A 20895-nucleotide genomic window follows, 5' to 3' on the forward strand; every position below is an offset into this window, starting at 1 on the left:
CCCAAAGGCTCCCATGGGAGCTGCAGCCTCATGCAGCTGCTTTGTTTGCACTCATTCAGTTGGGATAAAACTGACTTGGGATTGTCTAAAAGCACAACACAGGAGACTCCTAGGAAGTCCTGCTTCCAGAGGTTCTTCCAGTGCTGAGCTCTGGTTCACCCCTGCTTGTGAGCCTGGGCAGATGGGAAGAGAGAGCCAAAGAAGAAGGATGAAAGGGAGTGATCAAAGTTGTTGACATCATAGTCTTGTAGCCACTGGTCACCTTCTGGATCCCATGCCAGGAGACCCTCAGCACTGAAGGAAGGACCATTTACATCCAGTTTCTCTTCACAGTCACCGAGAACCCCCTGTCTCCAAATTCTGCACTCATTTATGCATTTGCAGCATCACTGTCTGCAATGGGTTTGCAGAAGTTGAAATAAGAAAAAATTTTGCTCTGTGCTTCAATATCCCTTCATTTAATAAAGAGAGGAATTGCCTTGAAGGTTGGTGAGAACAAACAAGAATATTAAGACAAATAGTGATATTTTAAAAACAATCTTAGTATTAGAAACTCCCTTATCTTAATCTTTTCTCTTCAGTATTAGGGACAAGAATATGACTTTTAAAAAATTGTAATATTAAAGAATAAATTGTACTTTTATCACTAAAAAAAAAATCCAACCAGGCTGTGCTGAAACTTACAGGCTTTTTTCAAACTAGACAGTAATTAGGTATGATTTTCTCCAAAGAAATATATGTAATGATAATAAGAGACAAATCTCCAGGTTCCCTTTTATCTTTGTATGCCCAGTATCACTTAAAAAGTTTAAACTTACATTATTTTAAGTTCTTCCAAAATCAAGCTATAAAACTGCACTTGGGGTAATTTTTATATGTTTGCTGATGTTCATTTATACCTTGCATATTCTTCACTGAGCTCCAAATTCCCATGACATCAAAATTTTTTGTATATAGTGCAATTTACATAGGTTAGATACTTGCTGTCTTTTTCACCCTAAAGCTAATTGTGTCCCCTTCCAGGTCAGCATTTCTTTAACTAACCAATAGCACATTGGTTTTACCCATGGCATTGCCAGTGCTAGCCAGAGCCTCCCTTCTTGACATCCCATGCCTGTAGTCCTTTGCGTCTCATCATTTGTTCCCACTTTTCAAGGAATCTGCTGTTGTACCAGGCCTGTACTTCTCTACATTAATTGAATTAAGTTGGTTATAAATATGCCTTCTAAACAGAATACTACTAATCCATCCAAAAAAGCAGGTTGTATGTTACAAGAATAACTGGAAATAAAACAAAACAGACCTCTGCAAAGAACTGCTGCTATAGCTTAAGCACTTCAATCAAAATTTCTGTCAGGACAGGCCAAGATCAGACAAACCTGAAGCCTTGCAGACTCAGTTCCAGGTGTGTGGCCTGGGGCAAGCAGTGGCAATACCATATTGCTGGGCTACAGAGCTGCAACAGAATTGCAATGGCTACTCCTGAAAACAGTGTGGATTTCATGGCAATAATAGGGCAATGGAAGCAGGAATCTTGCCAGGACAGAATTTCTTGTAGCATCTTTCATTGTTAAAGTATTACAAGAAGATTATGAGTCATTCCAAGTGGTTGTTAGAGAATAATCAAGAAGAAAAGCGCTAGAACTTTTTTTTGTCAGCAAAGGCTGTGATAAAAAGGATGCAGTAAATATAAATTATTTTTCAACATGGGGAATTTGTTTAGTATAAACCTCAGTGTTTATAAAAGGACTTGGGAGGTAGCTGAGTTTTCTCCTCAAGAGGTCCCAGAATCACTCCAAGTACAAGAGCTTTTGTGGTACACAATTGCTTTTGTGTTGTCTATAAAGGTCCATGTAGGGTGTATTTGAAATAAGATAGGCTGTGCTGATAAATTGAAAAATTGGGAGGATCACAGAAAAAACTGCAGAAGATAAGGGAATTTGAAAAACTAGTTTTAAAATTTACTAAATTTGCCTGGCATTAAGGGAGAGAAGGCTAGGGGCAGTTGGGTCACTTTGTATTGTTTATGAATCTGGAAAACACATCTGTTTCTAATCTTTTCTATCTTGTACAAAAAGGCATTGTAGGATCTCATATGTAGCAGTGAAAGGTAAGGAAAAGTAACTGAAATACAAACAGAAGTTTATGGTTCAGTGGAGATAACAGCTTCACAACTCATCGTAGCTTATGAAGAGATGCAGAAGATGTGTATCACCTATTCTTTGGTCATTAGCAGGAATGTTTGTAGGAATGCCTTTGGACCATAATTTATGAAAACTCTTAGCAGATAATGCACTTGTGAATAAATTCCTTTCTCTGCAGATCCTCAGTGCAAACCTCCAACTGGTGCTCTATCACCTGAGAGGACAAGTATCTTTTGCCCTTTGCCCTATGTTGTTTCTGCAATACTGAGTTAGACACTGGGAGACATTGAAATACATTTAGAAAGCCACAATACCTGGTTTTGAAAAGACAGTGCTCTTGTTGTTTCATTTGATTTTGTTTAATGGATCAAGAATGATACATTGGATAAAAAATGCAAATAATTATCTGGTAACTTTTTGAAGAAGCCTAGTTCCTTGTTGTGTTTTGATATGTGGGTACACAAACTGCCTGAAGCTGGGTGCAAAATACATTATTAATCAAGTAACTGCTTCTAAGAAAATACTTTTGATGCAGAAGTGGTATGGCTATGAATCACCCCAGCAACATTTATTGAGGTGTGCTGTAGCACCAATGTATCAAGCTGTTAGCAGCCTTCACTGAGAACTCATTTTTTAATTACTAAGCACAGCTTCGCAGCATCTTAAAATATTCAGTCTGTGCTGCCTTGCAGTAGCCAAAAAATCATACTAAATGGAGAGAAAGATATAGAGTTTGCAAGATACAGAGACTAAGTTTTTCTTGGCCAACTGCCAATGTGTAAAGTAGACAAAATTTGAATTATTTAGCCAGAAATCCCAGGGGAGGAAAAAAAAAAACCAAAACAAAACCCAAAACAAACAAGAAGGATGTTTTTAATGATGAAATGTCAGAGGAGAAGGAAATATTGTAGTAATAAATATACTGAATTCACTACACAGAAAGAATATGCTGAGCTTTTACTACAGTGATCTATCCTGTGGTAATAATAATGCCAAAATCTATCTGGTGCCTGTGGTTAAATGTACTGCTTTTTAAGAGACTGCAAGGTTTATATTTTCCTTAGGACACTGGTGCTCAGGGCATCAATTTTTAATTGGTTTCAAAGCACCAAAGCCCAACATCTGGACCTTAATACTGTGCCAACTGTGAGAGGAGCCCACTAAGTCACAAGCACTGCTTTGTGCAGCACTTGGGATTTCCTAAGAGCTGTCCTGAGGATAACTCAATTTTCCAGTGCTGCTGAAGGAGTTGAATGCTTACAGACTCCATGTAAAACATATGGATATGCGTGTGCACTGTTACAGTAAATGATCAGGAAATACTTTTTGCAATAATGGGTGAAATAATTAGTTGCCAGTAAGAACTGGGCTTGTCATTTTTCATCTTTTAAACTACATTAACTATACCCGAGTTGCAATACTTGGGCACCAGATAACTCTTAGCTATTGGGTGTAAGATAAGCTAGGAGTATGTTTTTAAATGTGCAATTGTTTGTTCATCCTGCTAGCAGAATCAGGAATCCATTTCTTCTGTGCTTCCAAGCTTCTGAATCCAATCACTGTGAGTGATTCAGTAGGATCATTCACAATGGAAAGCTGTAATCTCAGCATTCAGATGGATGTGATCAGGGTCTAGAATCATGTCAGGCATAGGAGCTTAACTGTTGGGAGAGCCATGATTGCACATTCCAGGGAAGCATTTGGTGTTCTCTGGGGGTGTCTATATCAGCTCACAGAGGGAGGGGAGCTGCAAGCTGCCTCTGGCTGCATATGATCCTTGTTAATGCAATCCAAACTAAGCCAAACCCCAGCTGAGTCCAAGCTAAAAACCCCTGGTAGGAGAGGAGTGTGTGCTCAGTTGGACAAGACATTGTGTTAGAGAGTTTGACTTTTGGCTTGCTCCTACCCTATGCAAAGCCCTCCCATGCCTGGTCAGAACTTGGGTCCTGTGTGGCACAGCCCACACATTTACACCCTGATACATCTCCTTTTTTTGGGAAGTGAAATCCTAGTGCCAAACAATTTGCAAGAAGAGGCTAAAATAGCTGCTTTGTTCAGCTTAACAAATCGAAAGCTGAAATTGGATCTTTTTTCCAATTATGAAGAAATGAAAGGTGTGGTATTTGCTGAGTCCCCAGGGTGAAGGAGGACTCGATGAATCTGACTCCATGTTCCTAGAAGGCTAATTTATTATTTTATGTATTATGTTACATTAAAGAATGCTATACTAAAACTATACTAAAGAATAGAGAAAGGATACTTACAGAAAGCTTATCAAGATGCTAATTAATAACTTGTGACCTCCTCCAGAGTCCCTACACAGCCAGATGGTGATTGGTCATTAAGTCAAAACAAGTCACGTGTTGGATAAACAATCTCCAAACCACATTCCAAAGCAGCAAAACACAGGAGAAGCCACCAGATAATTATGGTTTCCATTTTTCTCTGAGGCTTCTCAGCTTCCCAGGAGAAGAAATCATGGCAAAGGGATTTTTCAGAAAATATGACAGTGACGTGAAAGGAGTATGCAAAAGGGAAGGAAAGAATCGCATAAGCCAAGGGAAAGGACTGGCACGGGAGGAAAATGAGCATGAACTGCTTGACAAAGAAATTTTATCTGGAAATTAGAGATTTCAGCTGCTAGCTCCCAGTGAGACTTTGAAATTGTCTTTCAATGGGAGCAGTCAGGGCAAAAAGTACATAAATTTCTTAGGAAAACCACAGACTTGTATGATGGGATGACTACATGAAATTGCAGCATATTTGAGCTGATAACCCTGACAGTCCTCTGTGATTCAGCACTTCTGTGTTCCTGTGCACAAGTGCCTCAGTGGTACATGAGCCCTAAGTCCCGAAATATTGCAACAGCTCATATGGCCTGCAAACAGAAAGAGTGGGCATGTGTGTTTATGCATGTATATATCTCTTACACATACATATGTATTTACAAATACAGGAATGTTTATATATATATATATATGTATATGTATACACATATATTTTAATACATAAAAAGAGTACCTTTATCTGAAGGAGAAACTGATGTCATAAGAGAAATATTTCCAGTTTACAGTAATGATCAAGCTCGAGGAGAGACCTGCCTGTTAGGAAGAATGTTCTTGCTCTTAAAGATAAGTAAAAAAACAGTGGAAGAAAATGGATGTTGTCTAAACAAATATAATTTTGTTGGATATTTATTCATCCCAGAACTTCCTGAAGTGATTGTCCTTTCTGTTGTAATTCCTTGTGTATTCCTTGTTATTACAGTTCTGGTGCCTTTAGGCTATAAACCTACTTGTCCCTCAGAAAGGAGTTGCCCTTAATGTACATTTAATAATCTAATTCATCTTTAATTAATGTGGCACTGCCTTGTGAGAAACAGGAATAGTCTTCCTCCTTCTGACTGCCCTTGATTCTGCAATAGAGCTCGGGGGATGAAGGTGAATAAGGTTGTGTGTCTGTGCATTGATTTGTAGGCTCGAGGACTGTCACCAGAGTGTCTCCAGGGGAGCCCCAGGGATTCAGAGCTCTCAACAGCACAATGGCTGAGACCAAGCTGAAACGCATGAGGGAGTAAGTAGCAAATTTATGTGTAACCAATGTGCAGGCAAGGAACATGGATTTGGAAAACTGCAAAGCACAGCAAATAAAACCCCAAAATCCCAACAACAAAAAGAAATGGATGGTAAGATGTTCAAAGACTTGCCTGCTTGCCTCCAGAGAGGATGAAAACTGACCCTCTCTTATTGTTTTCTTGTAAGCTGCACAATCACTGACATTCTTCCAGGATCCAGTTGCCTTCCCTGCTGTCGGTGTCATTCTGAATTTCACTTTCTTTATTAGCACAGCCCATGCCCACAAATCACCTGCAAATGTACACATTACCACCATGTTTGCTCCCTCACCTGCAATTCAATTTTGCCTGGAATGAAAAGTAAGTGGGTTTGTTCCCCATGGTGATATGATGTTCTAAACCAAACAAAATTGCTGCTCTTGGCTGGTATTTTCAAATGAGACAGCGGGCAGTACATGGACAGTTCCCTTTGAAACTCATTGTCTACTCATTTGCAGCATTGCTGAAATCCCAGCTTTATTTATAAAGGCTTCAGTGTCTTAATAAAATGATCTGTGCTTCCTTTCTAGAATGTACTGGTTAATGTATCTTGAGCCTTTATCTTGACTCAGTAATTTCTGGCCTTCCAAGACTGATTGCATCCTCTTTTAGGTGCTGATCTGATAATCATAGTGATGTGTATTATTTCTGAGATCAAACATTCTTTACAATGTTGCAAGATTCAACTGCTCTCAGAATATAAACTCTTTAAACAAGGGCAGTTTTTTCTCCTGCGTAGGTGGACAGTGGCATTAATGTGGTGGATGTTATTGGAATACAAATAAGTTCAAACAGTAGATGCTAAGAGTTATTCAAGTGAGCTCTCTGAAGAAAATGAGTACAATTCCAGCAGAATTGGTAGCAATCACTGTTTAAAACAAATCACCATGTACTACAGGAAAATACCAATCACATTTACTCCTGATAGAAATTGTTTGGTTTTATAGTATTTCAAGATTCAGCAGCTCCTGAGGTTTCACTTCATGGCTTAGCACTTACTGTGCAATCAGTCCAAGATCTCACAGCCTTCCATTTGTACTGCTTTCCATTCTTTTTTCATGGAAACTACTTGGAAATTACTGCATAATGTTGTCCCAGATACTTACAAGGTGAGATTTTTAGTCAAAATGCCTACTGAACTTAGAGATTTCACCTGGTGTTCTCATGGTTTCTGGATAGAAATTAAAATATTTGGACCTTGTGGTCATGGGTTTTAGGGCTGAAGTATGTTTAGATCACTTATTTCAAATTCTCTTTTTCTAGTGATGTTTCATGGTTTTCATGGTTTGTTGTGACTCACATTATTGTCCTTTCTCCAAAACATAGCATGACTTTTTCATTCTCTGAATATGTAAAGGTCAGAAAGGACTTAACTCCTTGTTAAGTGTTAAGGAACAAGTCAATGAGCAATGAGTACCCAGCATGTGCATAGTCAAGGAGATCCCTGCAAACTCTGACCCATGGCCAATCTACACACAGGGCACAGTGGGGTTTTCAGTGGTGAGAAGGAAGCACATCTGGCTATGAATCAGTACATAAAGCCACAGCTTCTCTGCTCATCCTTCAGCAAACTTCATATGATGTGGTTTTTGAATGTCATTCACGTAACAGTGCCTCATAAGCGAGGCTAATATAATTTAGACTTGTGCTATTCAATTTTATTTGGATAGGTGCAGACTTTTGGGGGAGAGGTCTTCCAGATGCCAGCTTCTGATGAAGGAAACAATGTGGGGGACTTGTCTTACTGAGACAAACTGAGTAGCTGGAGTTCCTAAAAGGAAAGAGGAGAGCAGAGCAGGGGCAATAATGTGGAGGTGCAATGAAATCTGTTTGGGTGTCAAGTCACTCTAGAAAGAGGACTATGGAGGTTTGGGATTTGTACCATTTCCAGATGTTAGGAACAATAGGTTCTGATGAGGGAGACTCCTATGTCATAAGCTGCTCATAAAGAAACTTTGTGCCCATGCATTACAGATGATGTTACTGGCAGAAAGTGTCGGTAGCTCTGATAAAATGGTTAATTAATCTAAAATAACACAGGGTTTAACAGTGAAAGCACCTTTTAGCCATTTCCAATTGACACATGAATAATGCTGGCTAGCAAACTGCTGTAGCAAGGCAGTCACTTGACAAGATGTTATGTGCTTATTGCTTGAGTTACTGCAGCATGACTCACTAAATGCCTTCTTTGACTTGCTGTGTATCAAAGCATCAATTTAGGAGATTCCCACTGTATTCTTATGGTGGACTTGGCAAAGATACTCATGTGAGAGCAAAAGTGTGCTAAAAATCTTTATGGGAATATAGAAGGAAGCCACTGATATTCTTGAAGGTGGTAGGTAGGAGTGCTTGGTCTCCTCTTATTTTAAGTGAAAAGAAATGGCTTTTTTATCACTACAACCCCTAAATATTTCCCCTGACATTTTCTTTCCAATTACCATTGCACTGTCTGTCCCAGTTGATAGCATCCAGCATCAATGTGAATTGCTGTCCTCTCAGTAAAAGTCATGATAAAATCACCAACTCCAGTGACAACAATTTCTACTTTGTTATATTTAGTATCAGAATTCATTATGAAATTTATAAGAGCAGAGGTTTAACTTTACCTTTCAAGCAGAATTAATTGTCTCCACAAAAATTTCCACTTCAGTGCTAAGCATTTGGATATTGGGATCTGCAGTGCTGATAAGAAATCTTCATTTTTTGAACTAGCTCAAGGTTATTGTTATGCTCCTTCCCAGCCTGGTGTGCCAGCAGTGACAATTCAACCAAATATAGAAATTGGACTGTGAGACTCTTATTCCTTGTATTGGGTTTTGAAACTGAGGAATCATGTTGGATGCAGGAAATGAGAGGAGCCATTTCCTGGTATCTCCTGTCCTGGCCACCATCAAAATCTCGTGGTGGTTCCCATCTTTGGTGGCATGAGGTAACTTGGTGCATGCCGAGTCTGGGAAGCGTTACTGCCACATGCTATCCAGAGCCAAGTTATCTTCATGGAGAGGTCCTTAAAGACAAACTGCTCACACTGTTCCACTGATGTTCCCCTATAGAGACTTTCCAACTTTCCATCTCAGAAGAGAACCACACTGTTCTTCAGAAGCAATTCCTCAAGCCAAAGCATTTTTCCCCTGTCAGATTAAATTGCAGTAGCACCTATTAATTTTTTTGCCCCCCGAGGTCCATACAAAAAACTTGGTTCAGATTGTTTTGTGCTCCTTTGTGGAGATATCCATGAATATCTACAATGAGTCATTTTAATAGCCATGAACTTTAATATGCACTTTAGAATTCAATAAAATGTATGGCAGTAGAAGGAAAAGGCTTTTATGGCCCAAATTTTAAGTAAATTAAAATCCTTTAGCCCAGCAGTGTGCACCTCTTAGTCAGTCCCCAAAGTGTTATGCACAGCAGCATACCACGATCAGGAAAAAGACTTCATCATCCCCTGCTGAGTGTAAGTAAAGCAGTCTTTCAGAAGTCATGAAGAAAAAGCATTGGGTGACATTTTTATTCTGCTCCTGTGAATGCTCATAACACTATTGGTTTAGACCCATGAGCAGTATGTATATATGCTTCTTGTGCTTGTGATGCTGCCATCAAATGCATTGTTTATCTTAAAAATTCAGAAATAAAGGTCATTTTGAGGTCATTCGGTAGACACTGGATGTTCTTTGAGATAAGTAGCCCTAAAATGCTAGAAGTATAGAAGGCTTTTTGTACATTTATTTGTGCAATTTAAAAAAAAATATTACAGTAAAGAAAGTGTTTAGTTGATGTAGTATTTCAGTTTATGCAGAGTGGACCTTTCTGAGCCAACTGAAACTAATTTTGTTATTGATGTCATTGAGGGCAGCTTTAGTGAAGACAAAAGCAACAAATACAGAAAAGTGAATTGTTTTTTAAGATTTTGATTTAAGAACTTGTCAGTGACCTTTTGATTGCCATTGACTGCCATGTTGACGGTGTCATGATGTAAATGAGCTTGAGGAATAAGACGTCTTCTCACGGACAAAAGATATTTGGTGAGGAAATTTATTGGCACTGTCTGAGCTACCACTTTCTTGCAGGTGAATAGAGCACTCTTGAAGGTATTGATCCTGAAATGTTTTTGAGCATTGAATTTCCTCTTACATACACCAGTGTTCTGTCCAACTCCATTTTCAGGTAATAATTTCTGTCTGGTGATCCCAAGGCATCTTACAGCATGACTATAGTTTTCTGCATCTCATGGGCTAAGCCAAAATTTTATTTACATATCCATTTTCCTCGTCACAGTTTCTCACACCTCATTTTTAAAGGCCAGGCTGAAATGAGTCTACAGGGTTCATTATGGAAAAAAATTAAACATCTTAGTCCATGAGTTTCTCTTTCTTTTACTGAAAATCTATTTTAAGATAATTGCACCATTTATACTTTTCAATACTTTCCAGACCCAAATTTGAAGAAAGTATTTTGGATTTGTAGTTTGCTTTACAAGCAAGTGAGAGTACAGTGAACTCAGCAGGAACACTGAAAGATTGAACCCTGCCTGTGTGTGGCCAAGCTGGGGTATTGGTTCTTGGCTTCTGTCAGAGAGAAGTGAGTGGGTGCTCCTGGCTCAGGAGTCATTGCTGTCCCAAGGCAATGACTGAAAGAGAAAGTGGGAATGGCCAAATCCTTTGCTTCTGACTAAGAAGAAATGAAGGTGAGTGAGACAATGTCTGCTGCTCAGAAGTGTGGGAGAAACAGCAGGAACAGCAGGAACCCCTCAAGGCTGAAGTTAGAGCTGATGGTCTAATTCCTCAGGCATTTTCCATGGTCTTCCTTCAGCTTCTTCCCTCTGTCCTCCCTTCCTTGACAAAAATGGGCTGCTTCTCCTGTTGGCACTTTGTCTCCTACACTGCTCCTCTCCGTCCTGCATGGGATGGGAAGAGCATGCCACCTGCCAACACCATGGTTTCAGCAGTTCTCAGCAGCTTTCCATTTGTTAGGGTGCACTTTGAAATGAATAATGAGAACAAACTTGGTAGTTAGAGTGAGCGAGTATTGGGGCACAATTAAAGTTTGATGCATTTTTTGGGACTCTCATCTTTTGCCCGTTTTTCACATTACTTGAATCACTATCACCTCACATTACTATTACCACAGGTCATAACAATGTGTAATAGTTTGTGAATTTGCTTAGATATGTAAAGAAAACAGATTTTTTTTCAGCTTCTCTGTTGAACTGTATGTCATAGATCCATGAGTCATTCTGTTATTCTGAATTTTTAAGGACTTTTTTTTTAAAGTGGACATTAATGCTATGATTGCTTCAGCACTAGAGAGAGTCTCTGTTCACTTTGAAAATTGCATTTCAGTAGCAAAACAACTAAAATTTTAAGTGTAGGCTTATTCATTTGAAAATGTCAAGTGGCCCCAAACATTCAAAACATTCAGAGCATTATACTTCATTTTGTTTTGCACACAAAGCATAGCTTGCCTAGTTTCTCGTGCTGAGCATACATAATGCATAGATTGAGCTGTTCAGATTTCCAGCACCTTGATTTTGTCAATAGTTTGCAAATGCAGAAATGCTTGCACACAGCATTAATTATATAGTCTGTTTTCAATATGGAACTACTCGAATAATTTTGACAGCATTTGCTAGAAGTAGCATTGCAACCTTGGGAAGTTTGCTTGAGAGAAATGTAGGCAGGGAATTTTCCAAGAGGTTTGATGCAGGAATGGCCAAAGCTGTCTTTTCAAAGATATTAAATGTTTGCTTTATAGGGAAAAAATTAGGTACTGGACTTCTATCTCCATCTTTAAATGCCTAGACAGCTCTGTGAAGCTGTTTTGGCATTTAAAGATGTCAAACTTTATTTTAATGCAGACCCAGAAGAAACTGAATATGTAAATCTTTCTAGGCCTTTCTGAAAATCATAAATCTACTGTTCATAGTTGGTAATTGCTTTTCTTTCTTTCTCTCTACAATGGTGTCATTATGGAATTTTATGGCTCTGCCAAAATATGAATTTGCCTTAGTCCTGTTTTATGCTAGGAACTTTTTAAAGAGCTACAGATGTGAAAAGAGACCTGAAAGAAGTTGTAGACTTTTAATCTCCCATTGGAAAGATATAGATGTGAACTAAGCCCAAATGGTTGATGTTCGAAAAACCGTTTGCATAAAACCTTATGCAAATGGTTTGGGAGCCTTTTTGTGTATATGTTAGTGTATATTTTTATGTATATGTATATATACACTTAAATATTGGCCATATTTGGACATTTCACATTCCACAGCGGTCAGAGTTTTTTTTTAGCTTTTAAAATGTCTTTTTGATTGGATTGTTTAAGAATATTTTTACTGTAACCTTGTATGGGTGTTTAGCATACTCAGAGCTTGAATGCTGCTTCACCTCCCTCTGTGGCTATACATTGCTCAAGCCCAGCTGGAAATTCTGTGAGTAAATTACTGTGATGTTTGTGATATTTCTATAAAGAATCATCTATCTCCATACCAACTGATTTCATTAATCTCTCCATTGAAGCACCTCTGAAGCATTGACAAACCTTTTAATGAGACTGACTTATTGCAAACTCAGAAATGCATTGTTTTATGTAGTAACACTTAATAGTGTTGGCTAAAGACAATGCTTGGATTGAGAAAAAAAATATATAGTAATAGTTAGTATTCTGATTGTTTCATGAAAATGCATAAGTATCTATTCCTTTCTCTAAGAGGTAAATGGTTGGTTTTAAAAATTTCATTTTGGTATGAAATCCTATGTCAGGAGAGACCCCCTGACACAATATTAAGCCATGTAAAAAAAAAAATCAGCATTAACTCTGTATTACCACACAGCTGAACAAAGGAGAATGCAGTTATATTCTTAAATTCTTACAAGATCTACATATAGTGATTTACTTTTCAGAGGTAACTACTGTATCCTCACATGCTCACATTCAAGAAATAGTTGAGTATTGTGCTGCTTTTCAGAGACACCTGTCTGAAACAAATGCATTGCTAAACAAAGCAAATAGCATCAGGTATGTGTTAAGTGTGCCAGGATTTCCTTCTTGATCAGTGATGCTGAAGGAATTAAACTGATGACTTTTCAAAGATTCTTTGAATAACACAGCACACTGTTAAAAATCAGGATGTTGTTTAAAATAATTATAGAAAGACTAGGAAATCTCAGACTGTACACAAAGCTCAGGGAAGGGTGTTTCAGATAATTCTTCATGGCCACAGTGAAGCAGTGTAATTGTCACTCACCCTACCTCATGAAGAAAAGCTCTATAGAAGCAAATATATTTCTGCTCTTATTTTTAATATTGGTAGTAAATTTCTTAATAATATTGGTAGTAAATTTCTTAACTTTACAATTGCAGTGTTCAGGTTTGATTTAAATTACTGTTTTGTTGTAATTTTTTTTCCTTCTGTGGGAAAAATGAATAGAAACACGTTTTCTCTTGTGATAAAGCATTTTCTAAATTCATAGTAGCTAGAATTCAACTAGCAGCTCTAAATTCTAATTAGGGCTTCTTCCAAGAGCAGATGTCAGCTTCAATTCCTATTATATAAATTTATTTATCTCTGAATATGAGGTGCATAGGGAATATTATGCTTGATATTTCTTCACCTGTGTGTCTACATGTTTTAATAATAAGATCCTTCTCAACTCATGGGAAAACATGTCTTAAATATGCTTTAGATTTTGCAGGTCTTTGAAGTAGGGCATCAGAGACTTTTGTTTGCAATCAAATTAAGGTGCTTTAATTCATGAATTACAAAGTAATTAAGGATGAATTAGAAAAATTATCATTGTGTTTTCAAGTGAAGAAATTTTCATTCAGCAGTAATATGAGAATAGTCGAAGTCCATTGAGGCTTGAAGGTGAAGGTGGGGGCTAATATTAGTAATTTGTATTTCTTTTCTTACAAGCTTTTATGTAATAATAATTTCCATTGCCTTTTTTATTTTTTTATAAGACCTTTTCTTAGACTTAGCTATTTTTTTCCCATTCCCAAGATTGAACAGCTGTCAGAACTAGAAAAGAGTTGCCCTACCTTTATAAATAAGTTCCTAAAACCTGGATCATGGAACTTATTATGCCCTTCTCCTAGCAGATCTCAAGGGGTCTTTAAACAGCAACAGAGAAGTAATGCTGAAAATGAAGATTTGAACCCAGAGCCATTTCTTTCAAGTGTCAAAGTTTTAATCATTCATAGTCAGTAATGCCAGCAAACCGAATGACAGAAAGATAACCCGAGAGGACAGAGATGCTTTGTGTTCTAACTGAGATAAACCTGTTTGTTTACTGAACCATGAGATGCTGTAGCAGGTATCTTAAGATTTTCTGGTACAGTTAGAAAACAATATTTTGTATGAGACTAAGGGTATGTAATTTCCTGAATCTTCTTCATTCATCTCAGGAGATAAATGTAACTATCTTTTTTGCTGAGATTCATATCACTGGTGATTAGCTGCTGAGTGGCATGGTTATACTGTTTTAAAGAGAAATATGGGGTTAGTAAATTGATGCTTGGAAATAGCATTAATTCAGGGACAAATAGTTTTTGGAGGTGTTCATGAGAATCTTAAGTAATACTGCTGGGCCCTATGGGGTTAGCTCCTTGAGTTAGGAAGAACAGAATTTAGAGGCATCTACTGAAATTATTCTTTCAAAGATCCCTGCACTTGCCTTTATGCCCCATGAGCCAAAATCAACACAGATTTGTTCTCTACTTTACAATGTGCTCTTTGGTGGTGGATGCAGGTGGCCTGGCTGCATTCAAAAGGATAAATAAATGCTCAGTGGAATGGGTATTCCATGTCCAGAAAGTTTCTTTATTGAGGTTTGCTTTGATGTAGGCATGAGTAACTGGTGTGTTGAAATAACTGAATTTTCTGTGTTTGTCTTAGGAGCAGTGTGTTTGTTGCCTGTTATGGCAGAGGTGCTGATGCCTGATCTGGAGGGCCTTTCATGGTGTTACTACCCTGGTGTGTTCAGTAGTGGCTTGTGCAGAGCCTCTCCTTGCACAGACCACACGCAGCTCCCTGCAGGCACCACTGAGACCAGGATGGCTTTAAATGATTGCTGCCATCATGCTGAATGACACTGGGAAGTGAGAAGTTGAAAAACCTCTTAGCTGCTGATTTGTGCCATAGTTATCCTTCAAGGCAGGTCATGACAAGTTGTTGAGAGATATTAACCTGGCTGCTGATGCCCAAGGAGGAGCACAGCTTCAGCATTAATCTTGTTTTGTGGCTTTTGTCAGTGTGGCATAAAGGTAGGTCTATTGTAATTGATCTCCAAGCCAGAAAGGAGGTGTTAATATGTAGCTAGCACCAGAATAGTAAAAATGAAGACCAGCGGAATAACAGAGAATTCTTTGTTCACCTAGGGAAAGATTTACAACTTCCTCAGCCAGCTGAGAACATAACATTATTATATTGACAAATTTTAGTAATTTTGCACTGATGCATAGAAAATCAACTGCAAATCACCAGATAGCCTGATAAATTCAGATCCACTAAATGACTTGGAATGGTTTTAGACACCCTGTGTCTAAAAATTGCAAGTTCTCAAGGCTCCTATTTAGCTCCCCTCTAACTCCAGCAGTGCCTGTGATTTTTCTGATATTCTTTACTGCATCTCACATACTCAGAAGTGCCTTATCCTTGATAAAACCAAGTCTCTATTTTATGTCCACACTCCATCATTATCCACAAATCAAATATCAATATGGCCTTTGGGTCTTGTTTGCAGGTGATTTTCTCAGGCATGTGTTCTTTGCTGCACAACAGCTGGCAACAAGAGTCATTTTTTTCAGGCCACAGCTTATGTGGATGGCAATGTCCCCAGACTGGCAATATCTGGTGTGCAGCCGGTGGCTTGGTGGTCACAGGATGTGTCTAAGCCCTGTATCTCCTCTGCCTAGAGCATTGGGACCACTCTGTGCAGCCAGGAGTGAGGCAAGTTGAGCTCAATGAGTCCCTCCATCTAAGACATCTGAGAGAAGATATTTAAGCACATCACTGGGTATTATCCGAAGCCAGACCTTTGATTGGTGGAGCCCAATGTAATTCCTTATATTTTAGCACACTGAAAAACAATTTAGGCCAGTGTGGGAAGGAGGTCTGGCCCATAATTTTTCACAGTAATGAAATCCCAGATGTCAGGTATCCCCTTTGCTTGTGTCGCCTTGGCTGAAAATGAGATGATGACTCATAGTGAGTTTGTAGGTGAGTGAGCTATAAGATAGCATGAGGAGAGTAAATGCCAGTAAATCAGAAAATATGGATGGCCAAATGTGGCTGTAAATGGGAGTTCTGCACTTGTTCTCACAGCACATTTGGTGGTAAGGCTTTAATTCTTTTTAAAACATTAGAGCAGGTATCCCCTATTTCATGTGAAATAGCAATCTGCAACTGTGCCTCTCTAGGATTTTATGTGGATGGACAAATATCCCCTAGCACAGGGTCAGGGCCATGATGGACAAACCCCCTTTCCAGGAAGTGCTTTCCCTTCTCCCTCCATCAGGATCATAGATTCACTCGGTGACACCTCTCTGACATTTACTCTCTGAGAGCCCACACTTCTGCCTCTGTGATGCATGATGTGGTAGTAGAGTCAAATTAATGCAGCCCTCAAGTCCAAACAGAGCCTGATGTCTTCTTTTGTAAAAGAAGGTTATAATTTTTGTTACCTACCCTCTAATTTTCAACCTATGAACATTTTTCCCCTTAATTCTATTGTATCAGCTATTGCACACATTGGCTGATTTGCATGCTCTGCCAAGCTGAACAGAGGAGACTCAAGTCTGCAGGTCACATTTATTAGCAGAAGCAATACTCCCAAGGTATATATTTGCTTAATTTTTCATCTTTAAATAGACAGAACTAGCCAAAAATTGAACGTAATTGTCTGAGAGGGAGAGAGGAGTCATTAAAGGCACTGATGAAGCAACAGTAATATCAGGATGACTTTTCATGTATTGATTTTTAACTGTTGGGGAGAAATAGTGATATTTTTGATAATGTTTTGTGAAGAAATGTACATTGTTTGTCAAACAAATCTCCATTTACCTTTCAGTGGTAATCCAATCCCTAGGTTTCCAGTGTCTGAGAATTAATTATTTCCAACAGTTTTTATTTTCTCCTCACAACATTAATTTCTAGTTATAGGAAGCAGGACTGAATCAGGTCTAGACCTGTAGAGATTCCAGCTTTGCCCTGTGAGTTCTGATCCTGGGTCTTGGCTTTCTCTGCCCCAGGTTCCTGATCTACCTCTGTGTCTGGAGCCAGCAGAGGGGTGACCTGAAACCAAAGGGGGATCACACCTGGGCATTATCAATGTGCTAGAAAAACAAAGAGCAAGTGAGATGGGAGAAGTTTGAGAAGCAATAAAGTAGAATTCTTTGCAATGTTTTCCTAAGAATTGAGGAACTCACATAATATGGAACTCTTACTGGCTGACGTTTTATTATGATCATGTTGTTCCTCAGCAACAACAGGGTGACCACTGATAAAAAGCAACTACACAATTAGGCTGATTACGCTATTGTATGAGAAGAGTTGACCTTGCCCTGGTGTTAAACATGTAACAAAATAATCAGTACAAAACCAGGAAAATCTACAACTGCAGTTTGTGAAGTTGTTCTTGGGAGGTAGGTTTAACTATTTAAATACTATGGGAAGTGTTCCTGCTCCCTACGTGCACATTTACTGAAGTTCTAAGCCTTGATGCTGACACCAGGAGACATCTGTGATCCCCTTCTCTGTCCCTGTATGGATCATCCTTGGTACAGCCACAAGCTGAGGGTGTCCCAGCTCCTGCTGCCTCAGGCACTGGCTGGGGAGCCTCCTGCGTATCAAATTGTTGCCTTCCAAGTACCTCCTTTTTGTCTAAAAGACAAACAACTCTCAACTGCTCTTACATGTAAAGGTATAGTGAAAAAAACCAAATCCTTTGTCAGAAGCATGAAGAGCAGGCAGATAGTCTCTGAAACGCTGAAGGAAAATTACCCTGATATTTTCATCAAAATACGAAGCCATCACTGAGTGAAAAATTCTATGTTACCTGTGACACATGAACTGAAAGATGTTTTTCCTTTAGGAGGAAGAAATGCTGTTCATTGTCTTGCAGTTTTCAAATGGTTCTTTTTTATAAATCAATAGTAAGATGCTGTGTGTGTTTTGTGACTGAGTTACAGATTTGTGTTCTGATAAAAGGAGAGCACTGTAGAAAAGCAATAAGTGTCAAGTTAGATCATACTGAGCTTGTACAATGGTTTTCTTGTATTTGATAGAAGCTAAAATAAAGCAATGAATAACAAAGTGTGCTCACATAAAATGCCACTGGTGTTCAGCTGACTGGGTTGCTCCTTTGGATTTTGATGAAATCCGGAGGCAGTAATACATGTGCATTTACCAGACTTGTTGTAGATAAAAGAGTCTGTCAGAGTCAGCAGGAAGAGGATTTTTGGATTGTAACAATGAAGATGGCCATGCTTCCCATGACTTTCCTATGGCCAGGCTTTTATTCTTGGGCTCTGTATAGCAACCAACCATGGCGAAATTCACCAGGAAACTTTAGTTCCTTTGCCTGTCAGGCAAACAAGGTGCTTAATCAAACCTACAACATTTAGAAGGAATCTGCACTAGTTAATGTTTGTGTTGCTGTATAAGATGAATTACCTTTTACTTGACCTTTTGTATAATATTTCTCCCCAGATCTGCCATTGGGAAGCTGGGAGTGGAGGCATTTGAGGCAGTGTACAGCTGCCTCAAGCAAGCGAGACAGCAGAATGCCAGTGAGGAGGAGCTCAGGAGCTGTCTGGAGAAACTGGTTTCCAGAGCAAGTGATTGCTTCGAAGTGGATCAGCTGCTGTACTTCGAGGAGCAGCTCCAGGCTTTAGAGCCACATCTCCAGCTGTAACAGTGTGTCTGCAGCAGCTGGGAATGGCACCAGGGGGAAGGGGCCTCCTTCAGGCCAGCAGGCAAGTACAGGAATATTGCCAGCTGGGGGGCAAATCACCAACAGGATGGGACTGCTAAGGAACACATCTCAAGCTGTTTTGTTTTCCAGCATCAGTCTCATTACATGGTTATGACTATGGGAAGATGCCAGCAGCTCACATCTCAGGCAGCAGACAAAGAACTTAATGTTACAACTTACTTTATAAGTTTTTTAACCAATCACACAAAGCAAAAGCATATTGACAGTAGTTCTATCCGACCACTATAAGCACATGTACCTTCAGTTAAAACAATGCTTGCTTATTTAGAATACAATACTTGCTTGTAAACCTTAAAACACAATGCACAGAGCTCTATTATTAAGCTTAGAACTTTATAACATCTGGCCAGATATACTTTTCTGTAGCTTAGGGAGTTATTCTAGACAAGCATTAATACACAGACCATTGTTCTATTTGTCCTTACTTTTCTACTTCTAATATAATTTTGCTGCTGACCAATCTTATGGCTACTGCTTAGCTGTAATTGCAGTTCTGCTGTCTTTGAGGCCTGCCTTTTGCAGCTTTTCCAAACCCCTCTGATTTTAAAGATTCCCACCAGGAGGTATTTGGAGGACATGGCTGAGGGTAATGTAGTACCTAAGCATGTAGGTAAGCTCCATTTGAGAGTCCAGAATGCAGTGAGATGTGGATAAATATGGCACTAATTTTAGGGGCAGGAAGAAGAACAAATGTTTGTGACAGTGGAGAGAGGATTCACGGTTACCTGTGTCCCCTTCTTCTAGCACTTAAAACAAAGGAAGGGTGTTCTGGGCTGTGGCTGGATGCCAGTCCTGCAATCAGAGCATCACTGGCAAAGCTGCCATTGATGGAATGATGCAGGATTAGACTCCAGCTGCTGTTGATTTTTGTGCTAACTCATACTTGTGATATTTATGCCTATAATTTTTGTAATTTGGCAGATTTACTCTTAAACATATATATATATAATGTATGGCCACTCAGCCCCTAATTGTCTTGTTATTATTGATTGTTCAAAAAGGCTGCATTTAATCTGAGCTTCAAAGGAACTGTGGACATACTTATGTATGTGCATATTTATATACATATATGCATGCTCTCATACACAGAGATAGGTGTGTATATTTATAATGGCAGGAGTATGTCTGGTCATGTACTTGTCTAAAGAGTTTTGGATTAAATTCATTCTACAAAAATGGAACAGTAAACTGATTTTTTTCTGCCTTGCACATTGGTACTGTTAATATTCTTTCTTAGTGTTTATGCTCCCTTCTTCATATGCATCCCACTCCTGCTGATTTCAACTGTCTATCAGGCTTCTGATTTTATACTTGATGTTTTCCTTCTACCTCTTCCTTCCTTATTCTGCATTCTGGGCTCCTTCCTCCATCTGTGTAAAAGACTAAAGGTTAACAAAGTCCTACGACTGGTAAAGGAATCTAAAATGAATTGTAGACCAAATGAATTTTAGGCATTGAGTCATTATGATAAGCCTTATGCTTCCTGCTTTTTCACCATAAGGTCTTTTATTTAGTACAGTCCCAAGTCTTAAAGGACTTTGGGACTGTACTAAATAAATTAGAAGATATTCATAATAAGAATATCAAAAAAACATTTCTATTTGACCTGAGTTATTTACAGTGAAGTATACCAGTATTGATGGTCAATTAAGCAGTGCTACTGATCCATCTTTATGACTTGTGTTAAGAACATTGCAAAAGGCAAGTAGAGTCATCTAAATCTATTTTAGCAGCAGCATAAGCTGAGGAAGCAAAAGGCACATCCAGCTACAGATGATGTGGCGCTGTACTTCCAGCTCCAAGTAATAAGAGATTCTGGTATGTTTCAGCTTTTTCTAACTTCAGTTTTTATTTAGAATACACAGTGTTACATGCCAGAGACTAAAGCCCACTATGATGTTCACTGAGGTAGGAAAACATAATTGTTTGTCAGGTTTCAGTCTCTTTCCTGTTACTTCTTACACTCCCTGTCCTTGTCAATATTGTGTAGGTGTGCCTGATTCCATATTTTCTGCACATAAATTAAGACCATTTAGAAACAGAAGTGCTGAAGTCCAGGATACAGGAGGAGTGCTTGGATGTTGCAAGGACTTTTAAGTCCCAAAGCAAACAATGAGTAACTGACATGGTGAGAATAATGTCAGAG

At 38.8% G+C, this 20895-nt stretch overlaps 1 protein-coding gene across 3 annotated transcripts in view; it reads left to right on the top strand.

Annotated features, from left to right (window-relative positions):
* NEK11 (NIMA related kinase 11) overlaps positions 1–19881 on the top strand; it is an 82211-nt gene extending 62330 nt beyond the window's left edge. For all 3 annotated transcript variants that reach the window (XM_054273469.1, XM_054273471.1, XM_054273470.1), the window contains 2 exons: positions 5621–5717; positions 18464–19881. In XM_054273469.1, coding sequence (XP_054129444.1) covers positions 5621–5717; positions 18464–18668 — 302 coding nt within the window. In that variant the 3' untranslated portion in view covers positions 18669–19881. The remainder of the gene's footprint in view (positions 1–5620; positions 5718–18463) is intronic.
* The last annotated feature ends 1014 nt before the right edge of the window (positions 19882–20895 follow it).

The sequence above is a fragment of the Melozone crissalis genome, unplaced genomic scaffold, assembly GCF_028551555.1.
Source record: "Melozone crissalis strain CALT ecotype California unplaced genomic scaffold, PUWL_Pcris_2 ptg000016l_1, whole genome shotgun sequence".
NCBI classification, from domain to species: Eukaryota; Metazoa; Chordata; class Aves; order Passeriformes; family Passerellidae; genus Melozone; species Melozone crissalis.